General features: G+C 34.2%; 1 protein-coding gene across 2 annotated transcripts; it reads right to left on the minus strand.

Moving 5' to 3' along the window:
• Positions 1-2,038: 2,038 nt before the first annotated feature.
• Positions 2,039-17,040, minus strand: LOC137941368 (uncharacterized). Of its 2 annotated transcripts, none has more exons than XM_068786740.1 (18): positions 16,941-17,040; positions 13,800-13,867; positions 7,612-7,701; positions 7,428-7,539; positions 6,805-6,832; positions 5,508-5,606; positions 5,339-5,408; positions 5,205-5,239; positions 5,052-5,126; positions 4,877-4,972; positions 4,699-4,762; positions 4,303-4,356; positions 4,017-4,102; positions 3,863-3,923; positions 3,690-3,754; positions 3,304-3,409; positions 3,071-3,159; positions 2,039-2,470 (listed from the first exon to the last, which is right to left on the minus strand). In XM_068786740.1, exons 2-18 carry the CDS (start codon positions 13,863-13,865, stop codon positions 2,308-2,310), a joined length of 1,359 nt encoding a protein of 452 aa, XP_068642841.1. In that variant the 5' UTR covers positions 13,866-13,867; positions 16,941-17,040; the 3' UTR covers positions 2,039-2,307. The 2 variants fall into 2 exon arrangements, with proteins under 2 accessions (XP_068642841.1, XP_068642842.1); XM_068786741.1 differs by lacking the exon at positions 16,941-17,040 and adding an exon at positions 16,464-16,901.
• Between the last annotated feature and the right edge of the window lie 1,836 nt (positions 17,041-18,876).

The following is an 18,876-nucleotide window of genomic DNA, read 5'->3' on the forward strand; positions in this document are numbered from 1 at the left end:
ATGTACTGAACATTATTATGTGAGGGAAGATACATCTATGAGAGCTACCTGACGACGCTCATCTGTGAATTCATGGAGGTCAAGACATAACCTTTTAGGGCCTTTTGTGGCTTTAAGTAAAGTAAAAATGAATTACATTACACTATCACTTGACCCGGATACACGCACTAAGCCCTAATTTAAGTGGATTCACCCATGAGTAAAGTGGTTGAATTAAGATTCTCACCAAACTCTTAGTTCATCTACTTGTACTCGTGTCTTGGCTCGCGAAAGTGGATCTCTCAATCGTGCATTATTAATTCGGTTCATTATCAAGCTTTTTTATTTAATTATTTTATTTTTATAATTAATAAAACTAATGATTTTTTCATTTATAGAAATATATTATTAATTTATACTATGTAAAAATCTATCTTTTGTTATTAATAAAATATTATATTTATTATTTTTGTTACTATATTAAATTGGTGATTTAAGAGTGGTAATTAAAATATTGTTAAAATCAGTATTTGATCAAGTATTTTTGTTTAATTATTCTAATTTATAATTAATTAAACTAATGATTTTAAAATTTTTATAAATATATTATTAATTTATACTAAGTAAAAATTTATCTTATGTTATTAATAAAATATTTTATTTATTTATTTATTATATTCATTATTTTTATTAATATATTAAATTAGTAATTTAGGAGTGGTAATTAAAATATTGTTAAAGTCAGTATTTTATCAAGTATTTTTGTTTAATTATTTTAATTTATAATTAATTAAACTGATGAATTTTAAACTTTTATAAATATATTATTAATTTATACTACGTAAAAATCTATCTTATGTTATTAATAAAATATCTATTTATTTATTTATTTATTTTTATTAGTATATTAAATTAGTGATTTAAGAGTGGTAATTAAAATATTATTAAAGTCAACATTTGATTTTAATTATTCTATTTTTTTATCATTAATTAAACTAATGATTTTTAAATTTGTGGAAATATATTATTAATTTATACTACATAAAAATCTATTTGATGTTATTAATAAAATATTATATCTATTTATTTCTTATATTCATTACTATTTTTTTACTTTTTTATTTAGCTATTTTTTATAATTAATTAGTGCACCAGTTAATTGTCACAAGTAATTATTGTATTAATTTAGAGTAAATTGTAATCTATCTTAATTTATTAATAATTAATAAATTAGTATATTAATATATTTTAATACTACACTAAATTATTTATTAAGGTAGTAACCATATTTGTTTAGGTTAATTATCTGTTTAAGCATATTATCTATTTAGTTATATTATAAAAAAGTAACTCATTCTTTTATTTACACTACATTTTTTATTTTGGACACTAACACAAAAAAATATTTTCCAATATATTTTACATCTACCACACTAACACCAACACAGATGATTCACTTTCACTTACATTGTGTTAGTACACTACCTCCCTAACCTTACTCTAGATGACCATTATATATGATTTTGTTGAAGCCAATTGATCCTTGATCCACCTAACCTTACTCTAGATGACCATTATATATCATTTGGTTGAAGCCAATTGATCCATGGTCCACCTGACCTTACTCTAGATGACCATTATATATGATTTTGTTGAAGCCAATTGATCCATGATCCACCTAACCTTACTCTAGATGACCATTATATATCATTTGGTTGAAGCCAATTGATCCATGGTCCACCTGACCTTACTCTAGATGACCATTATATATGATTTTGTTGAAGCCAATTGATCCATGATCCACAAGAAGAAAAGTTAATTAAATTAAACTAACTCTGCATGCACCTTGTTTAACTTTGGTTTAACAGTTTTTAGTACTTAAAAAAGTTTTCTTTTATTGCGCGGGCATCCATTGGATAGGCTTCATTGCAGCGAATGGTTACAAATAATCCTCATCCATTTAGCTGTTCATGTTAAAGTAATAATTTAAACTGATTAAGATGGTTAAATTCTGCCGGGCTTTTCTTCCCTTGTGCATATGAAAAGAATGCGAGTACTATTGGTAAACATGTAGAAAGACTTAATTGAATGTGTTCTTAAGTAGGGCTAGAGAACAAGAAGACGGTGATTCCAGCTGCCGAACAGCAAGAACATGACGAAATTACAAGAATAACTTGACCAAAACTGTAAATTACAGGACGCACATTGACCTGGCTCTCCAACATTTTGTTCTTGGTGGGATGAGAATGTAAAACACTCCAAAATTGCCGCAGGGCTCGCACCTTTAATGAGAGATGTAGAATGCATATACGTCTCAAAAAATTAAATTCAGTCAACTTCCTTGATAATTCTTCTTTTCCGGTATGGCTCTGTGGTGCTGCTTCCAATAGCGCTGTGAGCTCTCCTCCTTGCCTCTTTCTTCCTCTCAGCTTCAACCATGGTGCGCCTCAGTGCTGCTGCTTTATATATTGGTTTTGGCAAGTGCCTATGCCTGTACAATGCAAAAATAGAACACCAATAAAGCACAGCAATATTGAACTTGAAAGTTAGAACTGTTAGACGAGCGTCAGCAAAAGCTGCTCTTGGCAGAAGTTGCTCCATTCAAATCTAAGAGAAAGCAGCGAGCCTATAGAGTCTGTGGAAATAGACCTGAATATGTAACAACTGCCTAAAAAATTGTAGTCCAAATTGCAATATTTCCATCTTTCCTTAGGGTTCCAACATTAGGAGGTCAAAACAGCTTCCAACTACAACTCTGATAGGTAATAATACCTCAACTAAGACAAGGCATAAAAACGTGTACTTGTAAAAAAACTGGATGCACCAATGTGAATGGAACAAATAGTCCAGTACTATCTGAGAAAAGTTCCATCAATTTCAGAGGCAATATAAGTGATACAGAAAGCACAGAGGAACACAACTAATTGAGGACCACCTGCCTAATACTACTAGAATAGTCTATGATATCATAAAGTAAGAACTTGAAGAATTTTCACTCATTATTGGTGGTCGATTATGTCATCTTATCTCCAAAATTCCACCAAAAAATATCCATAGTGATTCAGACAATCCACATGAAAGAACAGCATACCTAACAATTCTTTTGATTTCCGGAAGATGCTTGTACCGATCCTTTACTGCCTCAAGATATTCTTGCTTTTTACGTTCCCTAGGAAGGAGCTGCAGATAGGATTAAGTTTCATAAAGCTTAGAAGTGGACTTTAAAGTAAGTGCTTCCAGGCTTCTGCCATGTCTCAACATGTTTCAGAAAAATCCTAAAACTTGAAATCCCTATCAAAATCTATTCAGGAAAAAATTACTTACAACTCCCAATTGTTCTGAAGCTTTAGCCTTCCAGAGACGCAAATTGGTGTCATCACTTCCAGAAACAATGTAACTAGCATCACAGGTAAATTTCACACAAAATACCCTATACAGTGAAATGGAATTTGTCAGAAGACTGAACTTACAAGCTGTACCCATGATATAAAATGACAATTACCATTTCAAAATCTCACGATGCATTTTTTTTATAAGAATCACATGATGCATCTAAGAGAAGGCTCCTAATAAGAGTAGCTCATAGTTCATATTTTTCAATGCAATGTCAAGATTCAAAAGTGACATCTGAATCGACAGGATTGAAATTCCATATAACTTAAATCGTTTTGTTATCAGAGACTGAAAAGGGAAAAAAGAAATTCACAAACCTCTGCATCCTCTTAGTGTGGAAAATTTCTCTGCTGTGGCCTCCATTATACTGGAAGATCCTTACCTGCAAAAAAACAGGAAATATAAAACCCAAACAAACTCTTTATCCAACTGAAGACATACGTCTTCAGCTGCCTCAATCACAGATTGATTAGTAACAGCTACAACTCACAGTCCGATCATAAGAACCAGTAACAAATTCCCTGCCTGTTGGAGAGTAATCGATATCCATCCTGAAATTAATTACCATTAGGCTCAAGAAGAGAACACATAATGCATTAATTAAAAAAATACAAAAAACAAACTCTCATTAACCATGTACTTACACAGCAGAAACATGATCTTGGTGCACACACTTAGCTTCATCCAGTTTTCTTGCATCATAGCTGTAGCAATTGCAATCTTCATTTGCCTGCAGGTAATATAACATGTGAGCATTGGCCATCTAAACCAGGGCTCTCTGTGTTTCCCAAAATCAAACACTCAAATTGAAAAAATACTGCAGCTAAAGAAAACAGGATCATCCACTGTCAAGAGGACATAAAAACAAATAGAACCCATCGACATATAACCAGTTAGAAGCACATCATCAAGTTTAGACTGCATCCTTACCGTTGTGAAATTCATTGGCTCCCTGGGGTTCCAAGAAATGGCATTTGTTTTTGTCTGCAAAAAGTAGGTCAGGGAAGGAACCATTATAAGCTAAACCAAGCCAATTTGGGAATAAATTTATGGATATGATGCAAAAACTAAAAAAGCAAAAAGGTTCAGGAAATGTAGTCAACTTATGTAAAACTGTTAGAAACTAATTTTCAAACAGACAAGCTTAATCAAAGAAACAGTGAATGTTTTAAGACGGTGGCCTAGAGATGTTGATTAACAATCCAAATCCATATATAAACTATGAATACAAAACATACATTAGTGTGAAAGCTGCTTCAAGAGTTCCCTTTAATTCAGAATGGTCATACTATACATACATTTATACATGTATATATATAACATTACCTTCATGATCACTTTCCTTGCAGGTGAGGCCATACGCAGATCATATATTGTTATACTACGATCACTGCAATGACAAAGATGAAGTCATTTAGAGGGATCATTAAGAGCATATAAGAGCTCAAAGTTTTATAAATAAATGTAATTCTCAAATGGTGACAACCACTACATCAACACACACCTCGCTGAAGTTGCTAAAACATCTGGTTCACCTGGATTAAATCGAACAGAAACAACCGTATCCTTGCCCCATTCAAAACTATTCACTGGTTGTGACCTTAATGCAACAGCAGCAACTAGGTGTCATACAAAGCATAGATAACCATATATATTGATGTTAGAAAAGTTCTAAAAACCTGCTGTGATCCCATATATCAACTTGTGCACCAGCTGTAGCAAAGAGATCACCCTCCCACTGGTGATCGGCAGCCCTAGAAGCCACATAAATGTAAATCAGGGCACATAAGGAGATTTATAAGCGTACATACCTAAGAGTTTGACACACTTACAAGAAAGCATTCTTCCAAACATAAGCTGCCAGTGGCTGAAGCAAAGAGAAAACGAATGTAAGAGCATATGAAGATAAGAATTGGTTGCAGAAGTTTCTAATTAGGTATATGATTCAATCTGGGATACCACGAACCTTTGAGGAACTATCAGATGACTCATCAGAATCCAGAACACTTGGCAAAGGAACTCTCCAAAGTCTAACACTGTTAAAGAAAGATTATCAATCATGGCAAGAGAAACCCTCATCTGTGTAAATACATGAGTTCTCAAGAATTTCCACAAGAAAAATATAATCATCTTACGTGCAATCACTTCCACAAGATACAAGAATGCGCCCATCTGTAGATGCCGTTAAACCCCGAACAGCGCCTTGATGGCCAGAGAACTGGCATACTGTTTTTCTGTTTAATTCGAAATTAAATTTTGAGTCAAATATCATCCACAAAATATTCACAGCTTCAAAAGAAGCTGTACGACATTGTGGATTAGGCATCTGCTTGTGTTGTCCATATTCCCAAATTTATTTATTTTTAAATTCAATACATGGAACCACAGCGCACAACCAAAATGGCACCAAATGTTGGCAGGAAAAGGTTGCTAAAGTTATCGAAACACAAATTTGGGCTAAAAAGGTCATCAATTTACTCTTTTGACAAGGTCATCTTGAATAAACAATATGATAGGATATGAACTGCAACTATTGAAACTAAAAAATCCTCCTAGTTTCAAGTAAATAAAAGAAAAATACTAAAAACAGTGCTAGAGATGAAGAAATTCTTTCAGTGAAAAAAAAAAAAATGTTGTTGGAGATGAGAACTTCATATTAACTGAGGAAAAACTACAACAAAAATTAGAAATGTATCAGCCAGGAAAAAATAACAAAGAATTTTTCTCAGATGGTTTGGAAATCTATAACGAAGACCTCATAATGAATCTGAGAGTCTTGTTATTATCAGAAATACAGATAAAAAATGGAAGAAGAATAACATGATAAGGATGAAAGGGATGAGATAGACTTGTCTAAAGGTTATGTGGCAACAAAGTTATCTTAGGAAAGCACAATGCTGGAGGAGGATTTATTGCTTCTTCATCTATCAAGATGTGTTAATGAGTTTTCAAAATCCACATTGTTCCAATATATTGAGTGAGTAAACGCGGCTTTTTTTGGAAAAAAGTGGCAATTCTATTAAGAACACCAAAGCAATTAAAAGTGTATTAGACCACAACATTTCCACTTTTTAAGCATGGAAAGAATCACTACATTCAGCAAATGAATAAAGCATGGTCCTACCTTCCCATCAATAAGTAGAACAACAATTGGCTTTCAAATATACAAAAACTAATAACAAGTAAACCTTAATGGTAAAAAAAAAAAAATTCTACTTAAAGGAAACTAATCATAAACTTTCCAACATGAGACACAGTACTCTACAAAGTATATCAACTTGCTGTCAACTGACATGAGACATTCCAGAAAAGAATATACAGACAACCAGCAAACTTTCATGATGACTGCACCAAACAGGTATTAAAAGAGATAGAAAGGATCAGAAAACTGGTTTACAAACACCAAAGCAATCAAGAGCTGCGTGATAGTACCTTGAGGCTATATCCCAAAAACGGATATCTGCCAAAGTGGAGGGAAAATATTAAGTATTAGAACCATAAAAGACAAACTAATAAATTTAAAATGAAATAAAACAGCCAGAAAAAAAGACTATTAACATAAATACTCTCATCCCAAACAAATAAGCCATAGATGTGTAATTTGCAACAAACAACAACTAAGACAACATAGGATAAAAAGCCTTAGGGAAGTCGGTGATTTACTATAATATATGTGCTGGGAATCTATTATTAAGATAAATATTTCTGACATATTTTTTCTACACAAGACTCCAAATTTAAAGTATGGTCCACGTTAGAGGATGAAAAAACAAAGAGAGAAAAATGTGAGAGAGAAGGAGAAAAGGGAGAAAAAGAGAATACAGAAGAGGCAAGAAAAAAGATGGCTTCACTCCTCACTGAAACTCTAATTCCTTCTCTAAAAATGGAATAGAATTCTGAAAGCAGGGTGAAAACCATTGCATCCAGTTGCTACAGTAATTCTTGCTACTCCAACTCAAAGTACACTTTAACGGGTAATCAGAGCTCAAGAGTTATCATTCTAAACGCATTGAACACCCCAAAAAACAGAACATAACTTATATATAAATACATACCTCCATCCATTGAACCAGAGAATATGCCTTTCAGGTAGTTGGGATTCTTCGCCATACAGGAGATAGAATCGATATGATCGTCCATAGCGCCAATAAAAGGTCTTGCAAAAATCTAATGGATAGAGAAATCAATAACATACCAGAAGGAGCATTTAGTAATGTAACAGTTGGAGAAAGTTGTTACCTTTTCCAATTTTGCGGCATTGAGAGCACGGACATATTCAGTGGCCTTCTCTTGTGGGCGTAGGCCAGGATCATAGTTTCGGAAAACTCTCTACAAGAGATGACAAAATTCAAGAAGAATATTTAAAAAATATATGTAGTTTCACAAAAGTGATGAAAGGTGTTGCTTCACACAAAGTTCACTGATATTTTTCAATACAAACTGAGACTTCATATTATGTACTCCCCAGGTTGAGGGAGAGTTAGCGTATAACGATTGATAAGATTTGATGCAAAAATTTAACTAGTGTTGCAAAGCTCAAGCAGTCATACACACAAAAAAATCTTTGTGGAAGTTCTTTAGTTGGACAAGGTGTAGCAAGAAATCTTCTCTACTTAGAACATTTCATCAAAGAACCAACTAGCAGATATTTTTATCAAGGCATCAGTATCAGCTCTGTTGATATCCACCTTCAGCAAGCTTGGCAAACTGGGCAAGCTGGGCATCCAATATCTATATGCACCAGCTTGGGAGAGAAAGTTTATCACATGGAATAAGAATCCTATTTTGTGTCCAACACAAAGACTCAAGTTGTAATCATAGTTACAAGATTAAAGGTCAAGTAAATCATACCCAACAGAACCTCCTTCCATATTAGACTTTCTACATTCCAATCTGGATTCTAGTTGTAACAATTGTTTTGCAATTTATTTGAAATGTTTAAACATAGTCATATTAAACAAAACATCAAAGATGCTTTCTTTTAAATAGTAATATTTCATAAGAAATTCAAATGTGAAAATGCAGCCTAGTGAGTATAACTCATACTTTGATTTTACGCAGGAGCAACAATCAACTCCAGCGCTTGCAGTCACAAGTAGAAGGTGAACTTGGGTGATTGGGGTCTGTGGAGTTTTGGTCTAAACAGGTCAACCCCACTGAGGTATTCTTTTCTTCAGAATGTTCAAAAAATGGGATTAGGGGTATTTTGGTACTTCTGTCCTTGTGATATCTACCCTACCTATCAGACAGCAGTACATGAAGTTAGCCTAAAAATCTGGCATTTTTTCTGTTTATTTTATGACTTTATATTCGATGTATTATGAGCGCATGTACTAAAGGAAATTTTGTCATTTGTCCCCTTTTTTCACTTAAGTGATATAAATACTATTATAGGTCAAGTTTAACCCCAAACGATCCCTCATGCTACTTTTTCATCTTCTTCTCTTTCTCTTTCTTATCTCTTTTCTCTTTAATTATTTCAACCTCATACTTTTACAAGGTATTAGAGCAATAAATTCCGAGCTCGGGAAGTTTTCTCGCAGTTTTTCTTCTCTCTCCTCAAGTTTCGACTTCTACAGGAGAAGAATTCTTCATGGCCTCTTCTGCTGAGTGAACAAAGCTCAGATCTTTCCCCCCATCTTTGTGTCATAACCATTTGGTTGATGGCTTCTACAACTTATTAAGCAAACTAATATGTTACTACTGCACCTAGAGGACTCTTTGTTGATTTTATAATGAAGTTGTGCTGACATCATCTATCCTTTGGCTGTGTCATCCCTTCGTCAACCATGATTGTTGCTGTTCTCGGATTATTTTGATTGTCGATGTGGTGGATATGAAGATTGCTGGTTTGATAGTATACTCAATTGTTTTGTGACACCTCTATGCTCTAAATCTAAGGTGAGTATGGCCTACTTGATCTGCAAGGCAGAATTAAATTTCTCGGGATTTTTGATTGTTGATTAAGTTATTTTAGTGTTGCTTGAGTTTCGTTTTGTGGCTGTTAGGAGATACATGGGCTGAATGTAGCAAAGCTATTTGTCCCATTAAACCCACTGAAAGTAAAAATAGTATAGATTCTCAATCTATTCAGATTATCTCTATGAAATCAAATGGAAAGAATTATGTGAATTGGCCCAGATCTGTTCTTATGCTTTTAAAATCAAAGAGGAAGGCGAAGTACCTTACAGAAGATCCTCCTAGCCTTATAATTGAGGATTAAGAGTAAGATAATCAAGTAATGACATGGTTGATTAATAGCATGGAACCAAGGTTTAGTGATGAGGTTATACGTTGTGGGACTTCTAAAACAATATAGAATACACTAGCCATTTATCCTTTCTCAAGAGAGTAATATATTCGAGTATATGAATTATATGTGAAATATTTCAACATGCAGAGGGATGGTCAATCAATTACTGACTATTTTACTTAAATACAAGGTGTTTTGCAAGATATTAGTTTTCTTCACCCATTTACCACTAATACAGATGAACTTTGTAGGAGAATAATCAGATTTAAGTGGCTCGATTTCTTAATGGCCTTAGACCTAAGCATGATGCTATTTTGACCCAACTATGGCTGATGATGATGTATCAACCCTTGAACATGCTTTCAATCGTGTAGTCCGTGTTGAAGGTGTAGAAATTATTCAAAGTGAGAAAGATAAAACAGCTGAATCTAATCTCTCGACCTCAACTCTAACCCCAACAAGTATGAGACTTCATTAGGTTGTCGAGAAAGTAGTAGAGGTCGTGGCAAAGACTCTTCCGCTCAAGGACGTAAACATGATAATAGAGGTGATAGAAAATGTATCCATTGTAGCCAAACCAATATTTTTCGGATAATCTAGCATGGGATAATTCTACTGTGACTAGAATGGAGACTATAACATATGCTAGACCACAAGAAGCAATTCAACAATTACTTCAACAACTATGTTAATTGACTTCCACATTCACCTTATCTACTTCCAAAGAACCCAATCCCACCAAGGCAAGCACAAGTATGCAAGGACTCAATGTATCTCATTATCCCTCCTGGATTATTGATTCAATAGCATCCATACATATGTCAAGTATACCCACCTTATTTGTATGTCTTACTCCTCAATCCTATCACACTATTACATTGGTCAATGAGCCCACCTCCCCAATTCATGAGGAGGGTGTCTTTCATACTACACCTCATGTCTTTGAACTCCATCTTATTTGTTCCAAAGTTTCTCGTAAACCTCTTGCCTATTAATAATATCACTAAGTCTATAACTTGCTTTGTAACCTTTTTCTTTACATCGTGTACTTTCTAGGATATGCAGACAAAGAAGACGATTGGTTCTGGGTATGAGAAAAGGTGGGCTCTACATTCTGGATGATTTTTGTATTCCAAAGGTAAAGGCTTTTGCAACAAACAACTCTCTGTACCTATGGCACCTGCGCTTGGCACATCTATCACCAAATAAGCTTCACCAAACCTTTCCCTCTTTGTCGGTTGATCTTTCCTTCAAGTGTGAACCATATCAACTTGCGAAAGACCGTAGAGCTAGTTTTCAAGCAAGTCTTAGTCGAAGTTCTCAAGTATTTGAGTTAGTTCACTCAAATGTATGGGGCCGTGTCGGGTCCCTGGTCTTTTTGGTTTCAAATATTTTATCTCCTTTATAGACTATTTAGGCAAAGTTACTTGGGTGTGTCTCCTAAGGGAAAAATCAAAAGTTTTCGATGTATTTTTTGAAATTTTTTCATGAAATAAAAATCAATTTGGTGTTTCTATTCATAATTTTCATACAGATAATGGTGTTAAATCCCTGAATCACAAGTTTACTTTATTTATGACCTTCATGGAATTGCTCACCAAACCTCCTGTGTGTATACCCCCCTTAGGAAAACAAGATTGCAAAAAGAAAAAAACATACCTTAATTAAGTAGCAACACATTGTTGTTGCAAATGCATGTTCCTAAATATTTTTGGGGCAATGTTGTTTTACTTCACTTTTTTAATCAATCATATGTCGTCATTTGTTTTGTAGAGAAATATTCCTATGCAAGTGTTGAAACCTCATTGCAAACTTTTTGATGTTCAACTCATACATTTGGATCTACTTGTTTTATCCACTTGTTTAGTCACTCTGTTGATAAAATGTCTCCCAATTTTGTCAAGTATGTTTTCCTAGACTATTCACATCATCAGAAGGGATGTAAGTGTTATGATCCTATCACCCGTAAGACATAAGGATCAACTGAAATAATGTTTTTGTTAAATACTCCACACTTTGTGTCATCTGACCAGTTTCAGTCTGTGCCTAGTCCACTTGTGGATAATCCACTACCTATAGTTATTATGGATGTTCCAAGTACAGGTACGTCAACTTCATCACCAAAACCACTACAGGTGCATTGATGATGATATTGCACCTCATCACCGCCATCAGAAGTTCCGCTCGCACATGAAGCCCAAGTACATGAGCCCCCTACTCTTAGATAAATCATCAACCTCTTTGCATATACACCCTCTTACCCCCGATTTAGATCTATCAATTACCTCCAAAAAAACAAAGGTCAAGTATTTCTCATCCAATATCTAAATATGTCTTTTGAATTTTTTCATCTCCTACGGATCTTCTGTTGTGTCTTTGTTTACATCTTCTATACTTAATTCATTGCAAAATGCTCTAGCTTCACCTCAGTGGAAACAAGCTAGAGATGAAGAGATGGAAGCTTTGGTTTCTAGGGGGACGTGGAGTCTCTATTATTCTCCTGCAGGAGCAGCAGTTGTGAATTGTCATTAGGTGTATGTAATCAAGTATAAGGCAGATGAGAGTATTGAACAATACATATCACAAAGAGGTATATTCAAACGTTAGGAGTAGATGTGTTTAAAACCTTTTCTCCGATTGTTCTTACTTCTATTCAAATTTTGATCTCCTGGTGAACAATGAATGGTTGTTAGTTCAATTAGATTTCAAAAATAAATTTATTTATGATGATTTGAAAGAAGAGATTTATATATAGCTACCTCTTGGGTATGTTGTTAAGGGGGAGACAGAGAAAATGTGCGGGTTGAAGAAGGCTATTTATGGCCTTAAGCAAAGTCCCGGAACGTGGTTTGAAAAATTCCGTAACGTGATTATGAAGTTTGGATTTTCTAGGAGTCACTATGATCATTCTATATTTGTACTACGAAGACAGTTGGGTGTTATGGTTCTAGTTATATATGTGGATGATAATTGTATTGTATGAGAATGACCATACATGGATTCAGGAAGTCAAGGAGTATCTAGCAAGAGACTTTTAGACAAAAGATTTGGAACAGTTAAAATTTGGAATTGAATTAACCTAAAATTGGAAAGGAATTATCCTATCTTAGAAGAAGTATGTGTTGGATATGTTAAAGGAGTATGAATTCTTGTGCTCGTCCTATAGAGACACTCATGGAAGTTAATCATTGCCTTCATGATGATGAGAGCCTTGAACTTAGGGACACAATACAACACGTGAATTACACTAAAGAGGCTGCCCATAGAATTTGAAGTATTTAAAAGGAGCTCCTGAAAAGATTGTGGTACATATCTCATCACAAAGTTGATGTTATGGGACCAGCTTGAGAGTTAAAAATGTGATTAGATAGTTAGTCCATAAGTCTGACCTGTTTTCCGTTTATTTTATGACTTTATATTTAGTGTATTATGGAGGACAAGTACTGAGGGGCATTTTTGTCATTTATACCCTTTTTCACTTGAGTGATATAAATCCTGTTAGGGGTCAAGTTTAACCCTTTTGTCACTCACGCTGCTTTTTCATCTTCTTCTCTTTATCTTTCTTATGTCTTTTCTCTTTTATTATTTCAATCTCAAACTTTTACATAAAATAACAAGGGCAGGTTATTCTAGAGTTTCAATATCTGAGTTACACAAGCATCGAGGAACCAGTTTGGCTTCCACAGTTGAAGAGACCAGATTTTAAATATTAGCCTCAATTCTAAAAGTATGAAGTAGAGGTGGAGTTTATCTCTTCCTCGAAAGTAACAACTGAATTTGGCATGCTTGAAAAAAACCTGAGATTGTGTACATTATAGCATACATTGGATGATGTTTAAGACTGTCAAACTGGATGACTTTGTGGTGTCTTCTTATGATGTAATTTCCTTATATATGGAGCTTCCTTAAATAACTTTCATTTCTCGTTGTCCTCTCTAGAAAAGAAAAAAAAACTGAAATGCATAATGCAAGCATTGAAAACTATGCACAACGTAACAGCTTCAAGTAACATAAATAAGATTTAGCTCAAAATGTGAAAGAGAAGAGTACACAAACATAATGAATGAAAATAAAAAAACATATGCGGCTTAGGAAAATGAAGATAGGATCAGCGATGACAAAAATAGATCAAAGATAATGATCATGTGAGGGGAGACCCATCCATGATGGTTACCTGAAGATCCTGGCTACGTTCACGGGTGAATTCATCAGTAGGTCGTGATATAACCTTAACCTTCATTACTGTATGTCAAAAGCTCCAGTAAATTTAATGGATCTCTTTGTTAGAGGATGAAAATTTTAAAGAATAAGAATTGCTTTTCCACCACAAGCAATTTAAGACCCTTTTGGAAAAACAAAGAATGTTAGACATAGTCAAGCAATAGCTACAAAAAATAAGATATACCTTAGTCTTTTATGACAAACCTTAAACCCTAAACCTTGAACTCTAAAACCCAGAACATTAAAACCAAAAACCCTATACCCTAATGAGAATCAACTCTTTATAAATATTCAAGAAAATTAACAAAAAATATATGTAAATCAAACCATCACCGAAGAAACCATAATGCCAAAAAGTAAATGACCACCCAACAAATATATATATATATATATATACACACACAAATACATATATATTCTCAAAACTACACAATAGTATAATCAAATATTCATATGTATGTTTAAAACTACACATGTATAAATTTTCTCAGCATTAGCCTCAAAAAAAAAAAAAAAAAAAAACTTAAAACAAAAAGTGCAATAAACGATTTAGTTCATTGAATTTTACTAAGCAGAAGGTTAGGGTGTAGAAACCTCATCTTTCTCACCTTTATCAGCTTTGGTTAATGAGGTATAAAGAACATGGAATATGCAGCCACATCGCACAGTAAACGATGTGAAGAGGGGTCAGCACTTCATAGCAAAGAACGACAACAACGACAAAAATATCCACCAGCCAACAACAAAGAATGTAAAAAACGAAAAAGAATTTTGGAGAAAAGGTCCAGGAGGGAAGCAACTCACCCTCTCTCCTCTTCCTTCTCCATTAAAGGGAGGGAACTGAGGAGAAGGGGGAGGCACATCCACCCTCTCCCATCTCTCTCCTCTCTCTTCTGTCAATTATGATGGGAATCAACAAAAAAAAAGAAATTTGTATCTGACTTGCCACATAATATACACGTCAAAGGTAAAAAAAAATACCTATAACGTGTAAGAGCACTTCACATTTTCCTTTTAAAAATTTACCCTCGTGATTGTCCAGACCCTTAGGTATAAAATAAAAAAAATAAAAAAGTAAAAAAAGGAAAGAAAAAAGCATTCTGCCAGTGCCAACTAGAAGAAAAAAAACCAAACCCTACCAATACAATTGACATCAGTCAGTGCCTTCTCCCAAATGACATCAAAGGTTGGGAACTCTTTCCGATTTTCTTAATCTTTTATTATTCACTGTAAAGAAGCCTGACCAAATGGATGGGAAATATCATTTCAAAAATGAAATTATTGGGGAAATCCTTAAATGGGCAGGCTCCCGTTAAATGTGTACAAGCCACATTCTGCTACAATGCATCTTCTCGTGGAAGATGTGGACTTCCATTCTTAGTATGTTGGGGTTACAATTCTGCATGACGGCTGAGCTAATCTCTTTCAGCAAGTCGTTCATTGGTATTCCCCTTCCTAGTCTCAAAAAAGTGATGTTCGCCACTTGTGCTAGTTTCATTTCGTGGAGGCTTTGGAATGAACACAACCGAAGGCGGTTCGATGCAAAAAGTGAATCAGCGGTTTGTGTCGCGGACTGAGTGGTGGGACATATTTCTTCTTGGCTTCTGACTAAGAAGTCTTTCTCCTCCTTTGTGGTACCCCTATCCGGGAAAACTGGAGCAATTAGGAAATGATGTACTCTGGGACAAAGGTCCAAGTCATGTAGGAACGGACCCCTCCTGACCCCAGTTACCTTAAGTCGAACTTTGATGGCTCTTCTCATGGTAATCCCGGGATTTCTGGCTTCGGAGGTGTTATTTCGGATCCTTCTGATAATTAGCTTTTCTCATATGACGGCCCTTTAGGCATATCCAATTCTACGTCAGCTGAGCTTTATGGCCTCCTCAAAGGGCGCCGTGTTTTCAGAGACAAGTGCAGCAGTCCCCTTTACATTGAAGGGGACTCGAAGGTGGTCAATGGTTGGTGTGAGTGTGCATCCCCTCCCTCGTGGCACCATTGGGACATCTTTCGGGAGATTCTAAAAATTACCTCAATTTTATCTTGAATTTGTTCTCACATTCCGATATTCACAAATTCGGTAGCAGATGTGATTGCCAAGCAAGGAGCTACACTACAATCGTTTGTTATCGGAGATTTGCTCCCTCTTCTTTTGTAATTTTTCTCATTGTTAATATAAATACATCTTTATCAAACAAAAAAATATATATTTGATTCTTAATTTTTCCATATAAAGTTTTATCAAGTTTTGGCCTTATTCAGAGTTCTTGAGGACCACTGAAAAATTATTAAAATAACAGCAAAACCACAGAATTGCATAAGTTCTGCACGTTCAATGCAGATAAACCATTGAAAAAGCACAAACAATAAAAACAGTATAAAGATAAATCTATCAGAGATCTATACAAAGATAAGATTTTGCAGAAGGTTGTGGCAAAACAAAAAAAATTTGTCTGTCATCTTGCAAATGCTAGAGGTAAGTACCATTAGCTTACAGAAGGCCGAAATTTACATTTTCTGTAATCATGTTAAGATAATTATGAATCTTAAAGAAAAGTTAGATAACTGACATGGTAATCATTAGTAAATAGGGAACAGAGGATGAGAGAGTTCGTAATACATCAATCCCATCTAGTCAATCTCGTGAATTTGAATGAAGTTGGAAGAAAGATGTTGAACATCAGTCTCACCCACATAAGTCCATTATCATCGTCTGTAAGTGTCAGTCTCTTCACAGAGAAAAAAAAACGAAGACGGACTGAATCAAACCCATTAACCTATAGGAGAAGAGAGAAGGGGAAAATAAGGAGAAAGAGGAGGAGAAAGCAAGGGGAGACACGCTGGAAGGAGAGAAACTAAGAGATTGTTTAGGGAGAAAAATAAGGAGAAGATGAAGCAATACTCTAGAAAAAAAAAAAACGCTCGATTAGAAGAAAATAAGAACAATACCTTATAGAAAGACAAAACCATGCATAAACTGAAAGACAAAATCAAACTCATCAAAGAAAACAGAGCAGGGGAATAAATAGAGCGGAAGAAGAAGCATAACAGAGGGGGGTGGGGGTGAAAGGAGAAGAGAAGAAGAATAGCGACGTACCAGAGAACCAGACGATAGAACGCAGGGATGAAAAGAATGGCAGCAGTTCCGTTTTAATCAGACAGTCGAAGACAAGGGTTTCAGGTCGGCGTAGAGAGTTAAGGGTTGTGCATCGGGTCGGGTAATGCGGGAAATACGACCCGTCCCAAAATCACTGGGTCGGTGTTCCATTTCCACCCCGCCAGGTTTCGGGTCAGAGGCTGGTTTACCAGAACCCGACCCGCCGTGGCTGATACCTGTAATACCCCAATTAGATATTTAAATGACATTCAGTTTAATAAAACTTAAAATACTTTTTAACTTTAATCGGAGTATTTAAAGAAAATACTTTAATCCTCACAAACTGACACTTTTTAATTGGATGAATACTCAGAAAACTACAGCAAACCACTTGAGCTAAAAAAAAAATATCGCTAAAATAATTTGTTGCTGCTTATGTGGTATTTACCATAAATTAAATGAATTGATGTATAAAAATTTGAATAATTAGATTATTTAAGTTGATAAATAAACAACCATGTCACCCCTTGCAATTAAAGTAAAAAAAAATGGAAATTGCTAATCAATAATTAAACTATCAATTATGTAGAATAGCAAAAAAAATAGTTACATTGATTGATTAATTGCAACCAATAAGCAACTAATCAATGATTAACAACTAATTAAATGAACGACGAATAATTGTCTAGCTTATAACATTTGTACTGTGACTTGTGCATCAGTCGCATCTAGGGGTGGCATCGAGCCGAGCCGAGCCTAAATCTGCTTATGTTCGAGCCGAGTTTGATTTAAATATTTTGAACTCGAACTTGAGTCGAGCCTAAAATTTTTATCAAGCTCAAGCCTAATAATTTTAATTGAGCTCAAGCTTCAACATACATTTAAAACTTTTCAAAAAATACATGTCAAATAAATTGTATATAAAATTATGCATACATTTTACATAAAATTGGGAATGACCTCTACTTAAAATTGGGCATAAGGGTGGCATCGAATCCAGCTGAGTCCGAACCTTGTTCAAGTCGAACTTGATTTAAATATTTTGAACACGAGCTCGAGCCGGCCCTAGCTTCGAACATAAAATTGTAATCGAACTCGATCCTGAGAATTTTAATTGAGTTCGAGCTCGAACTCTACCCAAGTTCGAGCTTAACCTACATTTAGTACTCTATAAAATATATGTCAAATAAATTATATATAAATTTATGCATACATTTTAAAAAAAGAATTATAGGGGAGGTTCAGGATTGAATTTCAATAATGGATTAAAACGCACCAATATTAATCTTTTTTACTCCAAATGTTGTCTAGCTTGTTTTGTAATTTTTGAATCTGGACATAAATTTACTATGGCCTCCTTAGTGCTCCTGGTTGAAACTTATATTTTAGGAACAACTAGAAATGTTTTTCTTATGATACATATTTCAAAAAAAAAAAACTTTAAATAAAATCCTATTACTATTAGTGACTTATCAGAAAATCACCAGAAATATTTGAAAATTTTCTTATGAAAGTTAAATGGACCTCTTATTGCCTCTTCTAGGGAAATAAATAAAAATTAATAATCAATATAATATATTACTATACTTGTCGATAAAATTTTAATCAAATAAAATATCAAACACAAAAATACAATAAAAATTGCCTTATGCTAAAAGTATTACACCATCAACTATCAAATACTTATTCAAATTTTTTCTATACGATTTTCTAGTCCATCTTGGCAGGAAAATCTTACTTATAAAATTATATGGTTATTTTAATAAGAAATTTCAATTAGAAAAATGTTTAAAAAAAACATGAGACACTAATAGTCCCCGGAAACTTGTTTATAATAAAATATTTTTTCAATTTCTTCGAGAACCATGAGGAAGGAGAGTTTAAGGATTTTTATTTTTTTTCACTTTATGATCTCTACGTGCGAAATCATCTTCGC

The sequence above is a fragment of the Aristolochia californica genome, unplaced genomic scaffold (assembly GCF_029961685.1).
Source record: "Aristolochia californica isolate CCGP_79_NKW_82.1479 unplaced genomic scaffold, dmAriCali1.0.hap1 SCAF_9, whole genome shotgun sequence".
Lineage (NCBI taxonomy): Eukaryota > Viridiplantae > Streptophyta > Magnoliopsida > Piperales > Aristolochiaceae > Aristolochia > Aristolochia californica.

What these genes read in the sequence shown, in the direction of transcription:
- LOC137941368 (XM_068786740.1), bottom strand. Translation starts at nt 13,865, where the DNA reads ATGAAGGTTAAGGTTATATCACGACCTACTGATGAATTCACCCGTGAA. An exon ending in CTCTGGTTCAATGGATGGAG is followed by an intron (nt 6,833 to 7,427) that starts GTATGTATTTAT and finishes CCACTTTGGCAG; the next exon opens with ATATCCGTTTTTGGGATATA. An exon ending in CATCTGATAGTTCCTCAAAG is followed by an intron (nt 5,240 to 5,338) that starts GTTCGTGGTATC and finishes TCTTTGCTTCAG; the next exon opens with CCACTGGCAGCTTATGTTTG.